Below are 12,581 nucleotides of genomic sequence, written 5' to 3'. Positions count from 1 at the left end.
TAACAAGAAATATTAATAGGCTGACAAAGGTAGAAAAAGTGAGGTGGAGTATCTTTCAAGCTTCAGTAAGTACCTGAAAGTTGCAAATGAAGAGTCTTGGTATGTGCAGCTGTGAAAGCTTTATAAATACCATGGGGATAGCTGACATGCTAGCCCACATCCTCTGAGGGTTCCAATTGGAATATGATGTGAATAAGGTAGACCAGGGGTTTCCCAAAGCTCATAATATTAAAATACAAACTGATGCACAGTGGCCTTAAATTGCTGCTAGGTTCATGTGTTCCCAAGCCACCTGTCTCAAATACTATGACTACAGCCTCCTTAATAACCAAGTTATGTGCAATCACAAGCGCCTAACCTCAGTTATTCCAGTATATAAAGGTTCATCTAAGCCACTGGCTGTGTGACTGTAACACTGTTCTACTGAATAATTTCTTATCAAAGTTTAATCAGGGAATTTTAGACCATAAACATACAGGGTTATTCACTATAGTGAGAATCTAAACTGAATTTAAAATGTAAGCTACCTCGGTACTGGGTTGTGCTCCCTCCTCCGCAAACGTCAGACAGTGTGGGTCCTAATACGTGAGCGCTATGCGCGCATTTGGCCTTTCCCATAGGAAAGCATTGACCCAATGCTTTCTTGTGGGGTGATGCTTAACTCTGGTGGTCTTCCAGAGCGTGAGGACGTATTGCATAGTTTCACAGAGTCACTCCGTGAAACGGCATGAGGCACCTTTTAGAGGTAGTCTTAAACTTGCAATGTAAACATTGCTGTTTCTCGAAAACCACAATGTTTTACATTGCAGGGCTAAGGACAGGGGCACGGCACCCAGACCACTTTAATGAGATGTATAATATCCCTTTTAAGGTCAAAATAGCCAAGTTGGAAAATTCTGTAATGCTTTAAGGGGACACTATATAGTCTTTAAAACATCTGTAGCTTAGTGAAGCAGTTTTGTGTATAGATCATGCCTCTGAAGGCTCACTTCACTGCCATTTAGGAGTTAAATCACTTTTGTTTCTGCCCATGCAGCCCTAGCCACACGTGCCCTGGCTGTGACTTGCACAGCCTGCATGGAAAAAAAAATGTTTAATTTTCATTTAGATGTTAACTTACTTCATACTCTGTAAATTGAACTTTAACCACACAGGAGGCTTCTGCAAGGTCAAGCAAGATATTAACGAAGCAGGAGATAAGAAATTCTAGATTAAAAATACTGTGCAATAAAAGTGTAAACTTTAGATCTATCTTTACAGGAAGTGTTTAGTTAAAACATTGCTAAACATTTGGTATGTGCTCAGGAAGTGATTAGGAAGGCTGTGTAAGTCACATGCAGGGAGGTGTGACTAGAGCTGTATAAACAAAATGATTTAATTCCTAAATGGCAGAGAATTGAGCCGTGAGACTGCAGTTGCATGATCCTAACACCCAAACTGCTTCATGAATTGATTTAGTGTACCTTTTAACTTTTTAACTCACTTTGAATTCTCACTTTAGTGAATAAACCTGATGGTCTTTGTTTAGTTGTTATGCTTTTTGGCTGGCAAAGAGCCTGGATCTTTAGATTAAACTATTAAATCTTCTAGTGGGAGATTGGATATTTATTTATTTATATATTTTGCCTGGACGTGGAGTTTAATTTCTTGTTTTAGCTATGAGGCCATTTCACAGATATAATAGCAATCGTTCTTACTATATGTTGTTGACTGTATTTGTTCTATGTATTTAATTTAGATCATGATGTGGCAATAAATCGATATAGCAGACTGTCCAAAAGAAGAGAAAATGAAAAGGTGATTACTCACATATTTATTTACTTACTTACTTATCTTGAAGGGTCATTCCAACCCGTTTGCTGGTGGGATGGGGACATTTTCTATGAAAATGCCATACTGGGCACTATTGATTAGGTCTCCAACCTGCAAACAAAAAGGTTTTGCTTACCTGTAATCTAGTGCTGGGTGAAGAACCTGGTGCCCACTTCCATGCCCCTCCAGCCAAGGCCTCATGCAGTTCCATCAAAGCACAATTTTATTGGGCGGTAGGGTAGATAAGCACTTGCCCTTGCGTCCTTTGCCAGCGTGCTGTACGCTCTGATGACTGATGCATTTTATGTACAGAAAGGACTCTAGGTAGCCTGGAACAGAGTTCCTGGCTACCTTAGTCACGTGTGCCAGGGTGCAACTAGCCTTTCAAGTTGAAGCACTGCACATAGATACTCCTATCACCATGACCACTTCAAATCACTGAAGTGATCATTGTGACTGGAGTAACCCTTTCATGTGGTCATGGTCAATGAGGAAACCATTACTTCTGCAATAAAGCATCCATCAATTGAAAACTCTGAATAACCAGAATTCTTTGCCGCACCTTCTCCTCCCATCTTCTCTTCCTGAACTCCTCTATTTGACATTTTTGCATCTCATTTATTTGTTTGCTTTGTACCCTGTCCCTGTTTAGTACTTTTATGTCAAAAGCAAGAAGAATAGAAACCTGGGTCTGTGAGAGACCTCATTTGCGGGGGAAGTTGGGACCCTCAATGGACTGGTGGTCATAGGGCATCACGTAGCCTTTTTCAGTGAAGTAGCCAGAATGGTGTAAGGCTCTAGTGGTCTCCAGAGGAGTAACTGAAAATTTGGAGCTTGAGGGCTGAGGGTCTGTGGGTTGCTAAGGGAGGGGGGGAGCTCCTGGACTAGAGATTAAGTGTCTTTCTCTGCCTTGCTAGACTGCTATGCTTAATTAAATTAATTCATTAATGCTGTATCTAGCATTATTTTAATTCTTTTAAGAGGTCAACACGATAAATACTCGGATTGGACATTCCTCAGCTTGTTCCCTGGACTCCTGATATTATTCTTAAGAAACTTGTTCTTTACAATAGGAATCCTTCCAGAATGCTCGGCAAGTGTTTTGGTGTACTTTCAATACATGCAATGTTCCACACATACCTGCCGGTCCACTCCCTCTGATCTCTCATAATACTTGGATTTTATTTATTTTATTTCTTCTCAATTTTTTTTTCACTCCCTCATACATGCATATTGTGTTTTTGTATTAAGATTTTATTACATACTGTAGTCTTAACTGGAATTATTAGTAGTCTGCTGCACTCATCTTCTGTGACAGGGAAAATAATTCAACTCTGGTTTCATGATGTAAAGGTAGCCTTCTTCAGGTATGTGTTCACTGAGCCCTGCTGGTTCAAGATAATAAAACCTTATTCAAAACATTTCTTCTACTGGTTAACTGGGTCCTTTGGGAGCTGGAGGTGGAACAAAGAATATTGGGTGTTCTGCTTGAATAGTTGGTGGGTGCTTTTTCCTATTTTCTTTTCTTTTTTGTTTTGTTAATATTATATATTCTGTACATATAGTATAATCATATTGTTAATAGCCATGATTTATTTTGCCACATAGCCATTTCTCTGTATTTTACTGTAGTCCTTGACCTTTGTAAGTGAAAACCACATCGAAAAAGTGCCAGCCAAAATCACCTATAACTTTTGTTTATGTTCTAGACTAAATTTGAAGCCACAGAAGATGTGTACACGTCCAGGAAAAAGATGCACCAGACTATGATGCACTATTTCTGTGCATTAAACACAATTCAGTACAAGAAGAAAAGTGCTATTCTGGAGCCCCTACTGGGATACATGCAGGCTCAGGTACGTTGCAGTCTTATTACATTCATTACACAGCTAACTACACAACTGGTCCAACATCTCGTAGGAATATTTATGTAACCCACCATGTGTCAATGTGATCTTGAGAAGGGGCAGTAATAATCCAATTGTTGTGTTGATCCAGTTACATTTATACAATTCATTATATAACCATATCAATTTCATAGGAATGGAAATAATACATGATAATATTGCATATAAAACTAGAGAGAGAAAAATAAAACAAAACATTGTGATGAATGTTGTGATTTGTTCATACAGTTTGTACAATAATCGTGATACATAAGAAATATTAAAGGAGCACTATAGGGTCAGGAACACAAACATGTATTCCTGACCCTATAGGGTTAAAACCACCATCTAGCCCTCCTGGGCCCCTCATGCCTCTATAAATACAGTAAAATCTTACTGTATGCAAGCCTGAAGCTGTAGCTCTGCATGCTGTTTGCTTCAAAAAATCAAGCAGTCTGCTGACATCATTAGAAGTGGTGGCATGATTCAATCACAGTGCTTCCCCATAGGATTGGTTGAGACTGACAAGGAGGCAAATCAGGGACAGAGCCAGCATGATTCAAACACAGCCCTGGCCAATCAGCATCTCCTCAGAGATTAATTGAATCAATGAATCTCTATGAGGAACGTTCAATGTCTGCATGCAGAGGGAGGAGATACTGAATGTTTGGATGCATTTTAGGCAGCCATGACCCAGGAGGGAGATCTAACAGCCATCTAAGGAGTGGCCAGTAAAGTTATCACAAGGCTGTAATGTAAACACTGCAATTTCTCTGAAAAGACTGTTTACAGCAAAAAGCCTGCAGGTAATGATTCTACTCACCAGAACAAATTCAATAAGCTGTAGTTGTTCAGGTGACTAAAGTGTCCCTTTAAATATGGACACCGACAGTACACAGTTCTCTATTAAGAAGTTGTCCTCAAATTTCTGTTAATAAAAATAGACAATCAATTGGTTTTAGGGAATCATGTTGTAGTGTGTGTGTGTGTTTGTTTTCGCAGCTGCCTAATGCATGTGTTGGCAAATCTGCATACAGTTTTTAAAAACCTTATTGCTGCACTGGCAATCGTAATATGGAAGTGAATTACCTACAATGTAGTCAAATCAAAATTGGTCACTGATGCTTAACATGAGATCATTTTTTGTTTTTTCATAAATTGTTTAAAGTAAGCCCTCAAAGCTAAGCATCATCTAGTGCAATGGCAAATTATTTTTAGCAAAGACGTCAAACAGACTTGCGGAGGGAGCACTCAGTTATTGCTTTACTCTGATAAAATGCAATAATGTTTGGATCATTACACCACAAAGTTACGGGTTCTATTATTATTATTTACATAGCCCATCAGATTCCATAGCGCTGTACAATGGGATGATCTAGATGTCTACAGGGTGTTATAGGTATGGGCTAAAGTGTTGAGATTCACTCCTATTTAGGATAAATAATATTTTTATTTAAAGTTGTCATTACTGAATATTTTATGGTTGTGTTTTTTTTTTTTGTTTTTAATAAAGATAAACTTTTTCAAAATGGGCTCCGAAAACCTAAACACTCAGTTGGAAGAGTTTTTGTCAAACATTGGTACAAGTGTACAAAAGTAAGTAGCTGTTACCAACTGCATGTGTGGGAGGGGATGTTTTTGTGTTTTTGTTTATCTCACATTTGTGCTGCTCAGTGATCACTTTAGTGTCCTCTGTTTCGTTCACTGAATGGCTTGAACATCATGGCTATTTTTTGTGCATAACCTTAGACTGTCATTTGTGTGGATGAGAAGGTTTCATTCAAGTAGCTATTGATTGAAACGTTCCCAGCACAATACATAAATTACAAAGTATGCTTCACGGATGCCCACTTCTGCATAGGTTTACCACACACAGCATGGAGCCCTGGGTTGGATGGAGGGGTTTGACACTGTCTCTCAAATATATCTATCTCTGCTATTTCAAATCTGGTCTTGCCATCTGGTGAACCTTTCTAAATTATATTCAGTCTATACCATTGATACTTTGGCCAAGATTGTATTGCTTCTAAATACATTGATGTTAGACAAAGGGAATTCAACGTGTAAAAAAACAAATATTAATAATCTTTTTTTGTTTATTATTTATTTATTTTTTATTGCATTTTTGTTGTGTAGATCTGTTGAAGAATCTTTTGTTTTTTTTCTCGTTTTTTTTTTCTTTCCTTTCCTGCTTTAGTGTCCGTAGAGAAATGGACACGGATGTTGAGAACATGCAACAGACAATTCAGGACATGGAGGTGGCGAGTGAACTGTTATATATACCAGATCCTGACCCAAAGAAACTCCCGATCAATCGCAATCTAACTCGCAAAGCTGGCTACCTCAACATCCGCAAGTAAGTGCTGGCATTGCCTGTTTACACTGTAAATGTAAATACCTCAGTCCAGTTAGACTATGCACAAGAAAAAACCCAAAATTGATTTTCAGATGCAAACGGATCTTTCTGGTTGAGGGTTTATTTTTTTTATTTTTTTTGCAATGCTTTTTTCCTCATGAATTGTAATGTTTTTGTTTTTTTTCTTAAGAACCAATTCTTTAGATTTCATGCAGTGATTGTATTTTTGCAGGCTGTATGACAATATTTAATCTATTTTTTTTTTCCATCTATTAATTTATTATGTATCATTAGCTGTTTGTTACTTTTTTTTTTTTTGCAAACCACAATTTTTATTCATTTATTTTCTTAGATTTTCTAAGCACTCTGCCATCAGCACTTTTGCCGACCGAGTTATCCATTAAAGTATGAATTGACAGGAATTCAAAGTCAATGTAAAATTTATGGCTGTTTATCTGCTTGGTGTAAAATTTGAGATTCGATTTAAATTCACTTTGTAGTTTATTCACTAAACAACAAATTGTATGAAATTCAAAGCCATTGGGTATCGTTTAGGCAGATATAGCTGTCCTGGAAAAATCTTCAATAGGGTATTGTCATAGTTTGGCTTTTTTTAGCTTCATTTTTGCAATTGGGACTTTAATTCACTACAATTTAGAGTTTCGTTCACACTTAAGTAAGTAACCATGTTTTTCTTGAAACTGGTTATGCTTCTGTATTTATGTAACATGTTTTGAAGTGGCCAGTGATGATGATGTGTTGGAGCAATGAGAGAAGAGGGCATGCATTCTAGAGATTACTACTCCATGTAAGTTTTAGAAACCTATGATCACTCTCTTTAAATGTCAGTTGAACTCTTTTATTTCCTGTTTCAGTAAAACTGGGCTGGTATCCTCGAGCTGGGAGAGATACTTTTTCTTCACTCAGGGAGGTAATCTCATGAGCCAAGCCCGAGGGGACGTGGCGGGAGGACTCGTCATGGACATCGACAACTGCTCAGTCATGGCTGTGGACTGCGAAGACCGAAGATATTGCTTCCAGATTACAGCTTTCGATGGCAAAAAGTTTGTATTGTGTACATTAGTTCAGTGATTTTGTAGTAAATGGTTGTGAGCCATGGACCTCAAGCTGTTGCTTTTCTACATTTCCCATAACAACTGGAGGGCTATTTTTCTTTAATATTTTTGATATAGCACACTTATCCAGTGTACCTGACAAATTACTTAAAACAATACATGAGTGGCTTTACAGACACAGGGATAAATAAATAGAAATACGGGCAGAAATGTAGTAGACAACCCTGCCCATGGTTTATTGTGTTTATTTTATTCTTGTGGGCCATTGTAAAGGCAGCTGTACAACCAAGCCAAAAATGGTCGTACCTGGACAGGATTATTATTGAAAAAAACCTGGGGACTTGGCCAGTTCCAAAGTAAGGGAAATCCAAGACTTTGTTGTATTCTACAATTACTCTCACCAGGTTTTAAAACAGTGAGTTAGCGCACAAAAGTAGGAAAAATTGAAGAGCAAAGAGTTAAAGGAACTTATTTGAAAATGTCCCTCTGTAGGGAATTACTGAGAGAATACAGTTGGTATAATCCTGATATAAAAGGCACTCCAGAATAGTACAGTCCACACCAAAATATTTAGTATCCTGTTCTGGTCCCTCCAGCACTCCTGGGGTTAAAATTCCAAATGGCAATCTAAAGGAACAAGAACTGGAAATGGTGTAATATTGTTGGGTGAGAGTGACACCTCCACCATATACACCCCATGTGGAGCTCTCACCTTATTGGAGTGCATTTGCACTGAATCTGTATCTTGTCCAGATTAATATCTAAGAAATAAAGCAGATCTATCCTCCAATAGTGCCAACACTGTGTATCAAGGGGTTAACAGCACTCACCTGGTGCAGGGACTTGAACTAGATAGAATGGAAAGAGCAGCACGGGGTATATAGGGATTTAAAGACATATTAGATTAGATTATTGTGTATTTTTTAAAGGGAAAGCGCCTCACATTGATATTTATTAATTACTCTCACCAGCCTAATAGGGAAACAGTAACAGATGGACATGAAACATACCTTTTAATTGATGTTACAGATACAATTACTGTTTTATAGTTTTAACTTTATAGGCTTAGCTGCTTCATATATTCTGGTACATACACCACATACACTTTTTTTCATTATCAGAAATGTTTTCTACCATCAAATAATGCATGTTTTTTTTTTTTGTTTTTTTTTTTAATAGGTCTGTCATTTTACAAGCAGAAAGCAGGAAAGACAGCGAAGAGGTGAGATTTAGTTTCCAATTTTGTTAATTTGCTAATTAAAGCCCATAGCGAAGTAACTTTCCTGGCTTACAAATATGTTCAATGTTGAAAATTATATTGCATACAGCCTAGCTCCGGCCCCCTGATCCCTGACCTTCAACAAGAAGTGAGCGACTCTTATCAGAACCTGGTTTTCTTTACTTTGTCTGTCTGTAAATGACAAGCCTTTTAGGCCATAATTAAGGCAAACAATATCTCATTCACTTTAAAAAAATGAATATAGGAAATGCTCACGGATGTGAATGGAAGTGGCCTCAACTACATTGCACAAGCATGAGCCGCAAGTCATTCATTCAGAACGGTTACATGGATATTCGTAACAGATCTTTTAAATGGCTCCCATTATACATATCCAGTTGTTCCTTCGCTGTCTGCTGGTAGCACATCTTCTGGTTCTTCTGCTCTCTTTAGGCTACCTGTTCTTGGACTGCTACTCTTCACCCTTTGCACTTCTTCTTTTGGCAAACTTATAACCTCATTACAAAATTTCTTCTGACTTTTCACCTTCCATTGTACCTCAGGTTACCAACTGCTTCTCTGCAATCTCCAATTGAATGTTACACCTTTAACTGTAACAAACAATGTACCCTTCACCCTAATCCTCTAACAATCCTTTCTCCTCCTTCACTTCCTTCCTAGTATCAAAATCTAACACCTATGTTTGATAACATTATTGTATTTCCATCTAAACAGTCGCATAGGTCTTATTTAAATGTTTTCTCTCTTGGACTTTGTTTAAAATGCAAAATAAATCTCTCTTGGCATTTTCTTTATAACTCGCATAGGCTTCTGTTTGTATGTGAATAAACCCCTGGGCTTTTAACTCTTTGGTTACCAACGGGTAAATCATTTCTCATTTCTTTCAGCCTAGAGGTTAAAATTAGTAATGTTTTATTTATTTTTTTTCCTATTTATTTTTTGTTTCGCAGTGGATTGCTACAATAAATAACATCTCTAAACGGATATATCTAACTGAAAATCCAGAGGTATGTTTCTGTTAAGAATTCAGGTCACTTTCTAGACCTTTTTTTAACCCATTCTAACCTGACCCATTTCTGTAGGTGATTCTTGGCATAAACACAAACCTTTTACATTTTCACCTGTTTTTAGTTTATTTAATAGTTATATTCTACATTGTTTAATGAGATCAATAAGAACCAGGTATTGGCGGCTTTAAACTATGGTAGATTTGGTAGGTTCAGTGGAGATGACCCTGAATGTAACAGTCTATTTTTATACTGGACAAACTGCATCCATTATTTATGGGATATTGCATCCCTCTACATGGAGATGGAGAAACGTTGTTATATAGGATAATTATCTGGTGGAGGCACTAAACAGAAAAAAGGGGGAATTGTGGACACCTCTTGAACATGCATTTCACAGAAGTAGTGCTGCTGTAAAGACCAAAGTTTATAGAAAATACAGATTAAGGAACAGCTCACATACAAAAAAATATGTCTTTAGATTTTATACGGCTACTTAAAATCGCTAATATCAGCAAACAAATATGGGGATCCAGTTCCACCATATGGCCATATTGTGTTAAGTCCACTACTATGTCACAGTACCCCAATATTGGTGGGTCCTACACTCCTTTTAACATGTTAACTGCAATACTTAGCTCTTAAATGGCTTCCAGAGAATCTCATTAAATGTATGCTTTTTTTTTTTTTTTTTTGTGGTCACCTCTAAGGGCACCTATAGTGGAAAGTTGGGGTGCTAAACCCAAAATGAATCTGTTCTTGATTCCAAATATACACAGAAAAAAAGAATTGGGGGCACACACAAAACACATTTCTCGCATATGGTTCTGCCCTAAAGCCCAAAATGTATACAAACTACAGGTTAAAGAACAGCACACACAAAACAATACAGCTTTAAATTCTTAATATCCCCTATCTTGCCAAACAAATAGGTGTTTTTTGTTGGACCATATGACCATATTGTGTAACGCCCACCACAAGAAATACCCTGTTACAACTTGTCTTGTAATAGAAATACAGTGCATCTTCTCAGTATGCAAATATTTGACCTCAAGTACTATATTGGGTCATTGTGTTCAGGACACTTGCAGAGCTTTGTCACTTGGCTCAGACATGGAGACGGCTTTAGGTTGATATGCATGACCTTTTTGTGTCTAGGGAATAGAAATCTAATCTCACATTTCAAAGCAGTTTAATAAATGCCTAAGTGTAGACAATCTCTTTCTGACCTAGGAAACCGCTGCCAGGGTGAATCAGTCTGCTCTGGAGGCAGTTACCCCTTCTCCTTCCTTCCAGCAGAGGCACGAGAGCATGAGACCCGCAGCGTAAGTGTCTGGCAAAAGCTCAATCACACTGTAAGCATCAAGATCTTCAGAGTCACTAACTGCCCTGTTAGTGGTTTTATTTTAGAGATAAACGTTGGGGCTGTTCTGCAAGTCATTACAGGAGTAATTCAGTAAATCCTACATTTACCAAATTTGAGAACTTCTTGCCAGTGAGTCGAGAGTCCTGCTGTGTTTAGCCAAACGCTTCTGAATGTATTCACTTACCATGTCAGTTTCCTAGCCTGAGAGTGTGGAGTATGGTGGACTAGGAAATGCACCTCCAGGAGAGTGTTTTGCGTTTTATTGACTATGTTATAGGGTTGTGGGTTTAATGGACATGCCCAGAGGATGTATTGCTTGTTTAGTAAATACGCCTGTGTCGTGGGTTTAGAGAATACACCTTGAGGATGTGTTGTTGTTTTAATGAATATGCCCGAAAGATACGTTGTGGATTTAGTTCTTACAACCTTACCATGTGTTTTCATATTGTAGGTTTTGTCAGTATAGTTCAGAAGTGAGTTTTTGTAAATCTAGTGAATAAACCCCAAAGAAAGGTTTGTGCGTTTAGCAAAATAAGAAGGGTTTGTGGGTTCCAGAGAATACGCCTGAATGAGGTAGTTGAGAGTTTATTAAAGAATCCCAGAGAATAAGGTCAAGGGTTTAATTAAGGGACACTTCAGGCATTGATAGAGCTGTTATACACTGAGGGGAAAAAAAGTATTTGATCCCCTGCTGATTTGGAACTGACAAAGAAATGATCAGTCTATAATTTTAATGGTAGGTGTATTTTAACAGTGAGCGACAGGATAAAAAATTTGTAAAAGTCCAGAAAAACGCATGTCAAAAAAGTTATGAATTGATTTGTATGTCAATGAGTGAAATAAGTATTTGACCCCTTCGACTTAGTACTTGGTGGCAAAACCCTTGTTGGCAATCAGAGGTCAAACGTTTCTTGTAGTTGCCCATCAGGTTTGCACACATCTCAGGAGGGATTTATGCCCCAGATCCTCTCCAAGTCATTAAGGTTTCGAGGCTGATGTTTGGCAACCGGAACCTTCAGCTCCCTCCACAGATTTTCTATGGGATCAAGGTCTGGAGACTGGCTAGGCCACTCCAGGACCTTAATGTGCTTCTTCTTGATTCACTCCTTTGTTGCCTTGGCTGTGTGTTTTGTGTCATTTTCATGATGGAATACCCATTTTCAATGCCCTAGCTGTGGGTAGGAGGTTTTCACCCAAGATTTTACGGTACATGGCTCCGTCCATCGTCCCTTTGATGCAGTGCACTTGTCCTGCCCTCAGCAGAAAAACACCCCCATTGCATAATGTTTTCACCTCCATGTTTGGCGGTGGGGATGGTGTTCTTGTGGTCATTGGCATCAACTCAACTCCCCATGTTTGGAGGAGGAGGAATGCTGCCTAAGAGCTCAATTTTGGTCTCATCTGACAACAATACTTTAACCCAGATCTCCCATGAATCATTCAGATGTTCATTGGCAAACTTCAGACGGGCCTTTATGTGTGCTTTCTTGAGCAGGGGGATTTTGCGGGCGCTACAGAATTTCAGTCCTTCATGGCGTAGTGTGTTACCAATTGTTTTCTTGGTGACTATGATCCCAGCTGCTTTTGAGCCATGTAGTTCTGGGCTGATTCTCATGATCATTGAAACTCCACGATGTGAGATCTTGCATGGAGCATCAGACCGAGGGAGACTGACAGTTATTTTGTGTTTCTTCCATTTGTGAATAATCGCACCAACTGTGGTCACCTTCTCACCAAGCTGCTTGGCGATGGTCTTGTAGCCCATTCCAGAGTTGTGTAGGTCTACAATCTTGTCCCTGACATCCTTGGACAGCTCTTTGGTCTTGGCCATGGTGGTG

At 38.4% G+C, this 12,581-nt stretch overlaps 1 protein-coding gene across 1 annotated transcript in view; it reads left to right on the top strand.

Annotated features, from left to right (window-relative positions):
• APPL1 (adaptor protein, phosphotyrosine interacting with PH domain and leucine zipper 1) overlaps nt 1–12,581 on the top strand; it is a 55,081-nt gene that overhangs the window by 34,515 nt on the left and 7,985 nt on the right. The window contains exons 7-14 of the mRNA XM_063426883.1: nt 1,739–1,797; nt 3,522–3,668; nt 5,212–5,294; nt 5,896–6,054; nt 6,930–7,118; nt 8,310–8,352; nt 9,321–9,377; nt 10,611–10,702. Of these exons, the coding sequence (XP_063282953.1) occupies nt 1,739–1,797; nt 3,522–3,668; nt 5,212–5,294; nt 5,896–6,054; nt 6,930–7,118; nt 8,310–8,352; nt 9,321–9,377; nt 10,611–10,702 (829 nt within the window). The remainder of the gene's footprint in view (nt 1–1,738; nt 1,798–3,521; nt 3,669–5,211; nt 5,295–5,895; nt 6,055–6,929; nt 7,119–8,309; nt 8,353–9,320; nt 9,378–10,610; nt 10,703–12,581) is intronic.

This window comes from Pelobates fuscus, chromosome 7 (assembly GCF_036172605.1).
Source record: "Pelobates fuscus isolate aPelFus1 chromosome 7, aPelFus1.pri, whole genome shotgun sequence".
NCBI lineage: Eukaryota > Metazoa > Chordata > Amphibia > Anura > Pelobatidae > Pelobates > Pelobates fuscus.
This window is presented reverse-complemented; position numbering and strand designations above follow the sequence as displayed.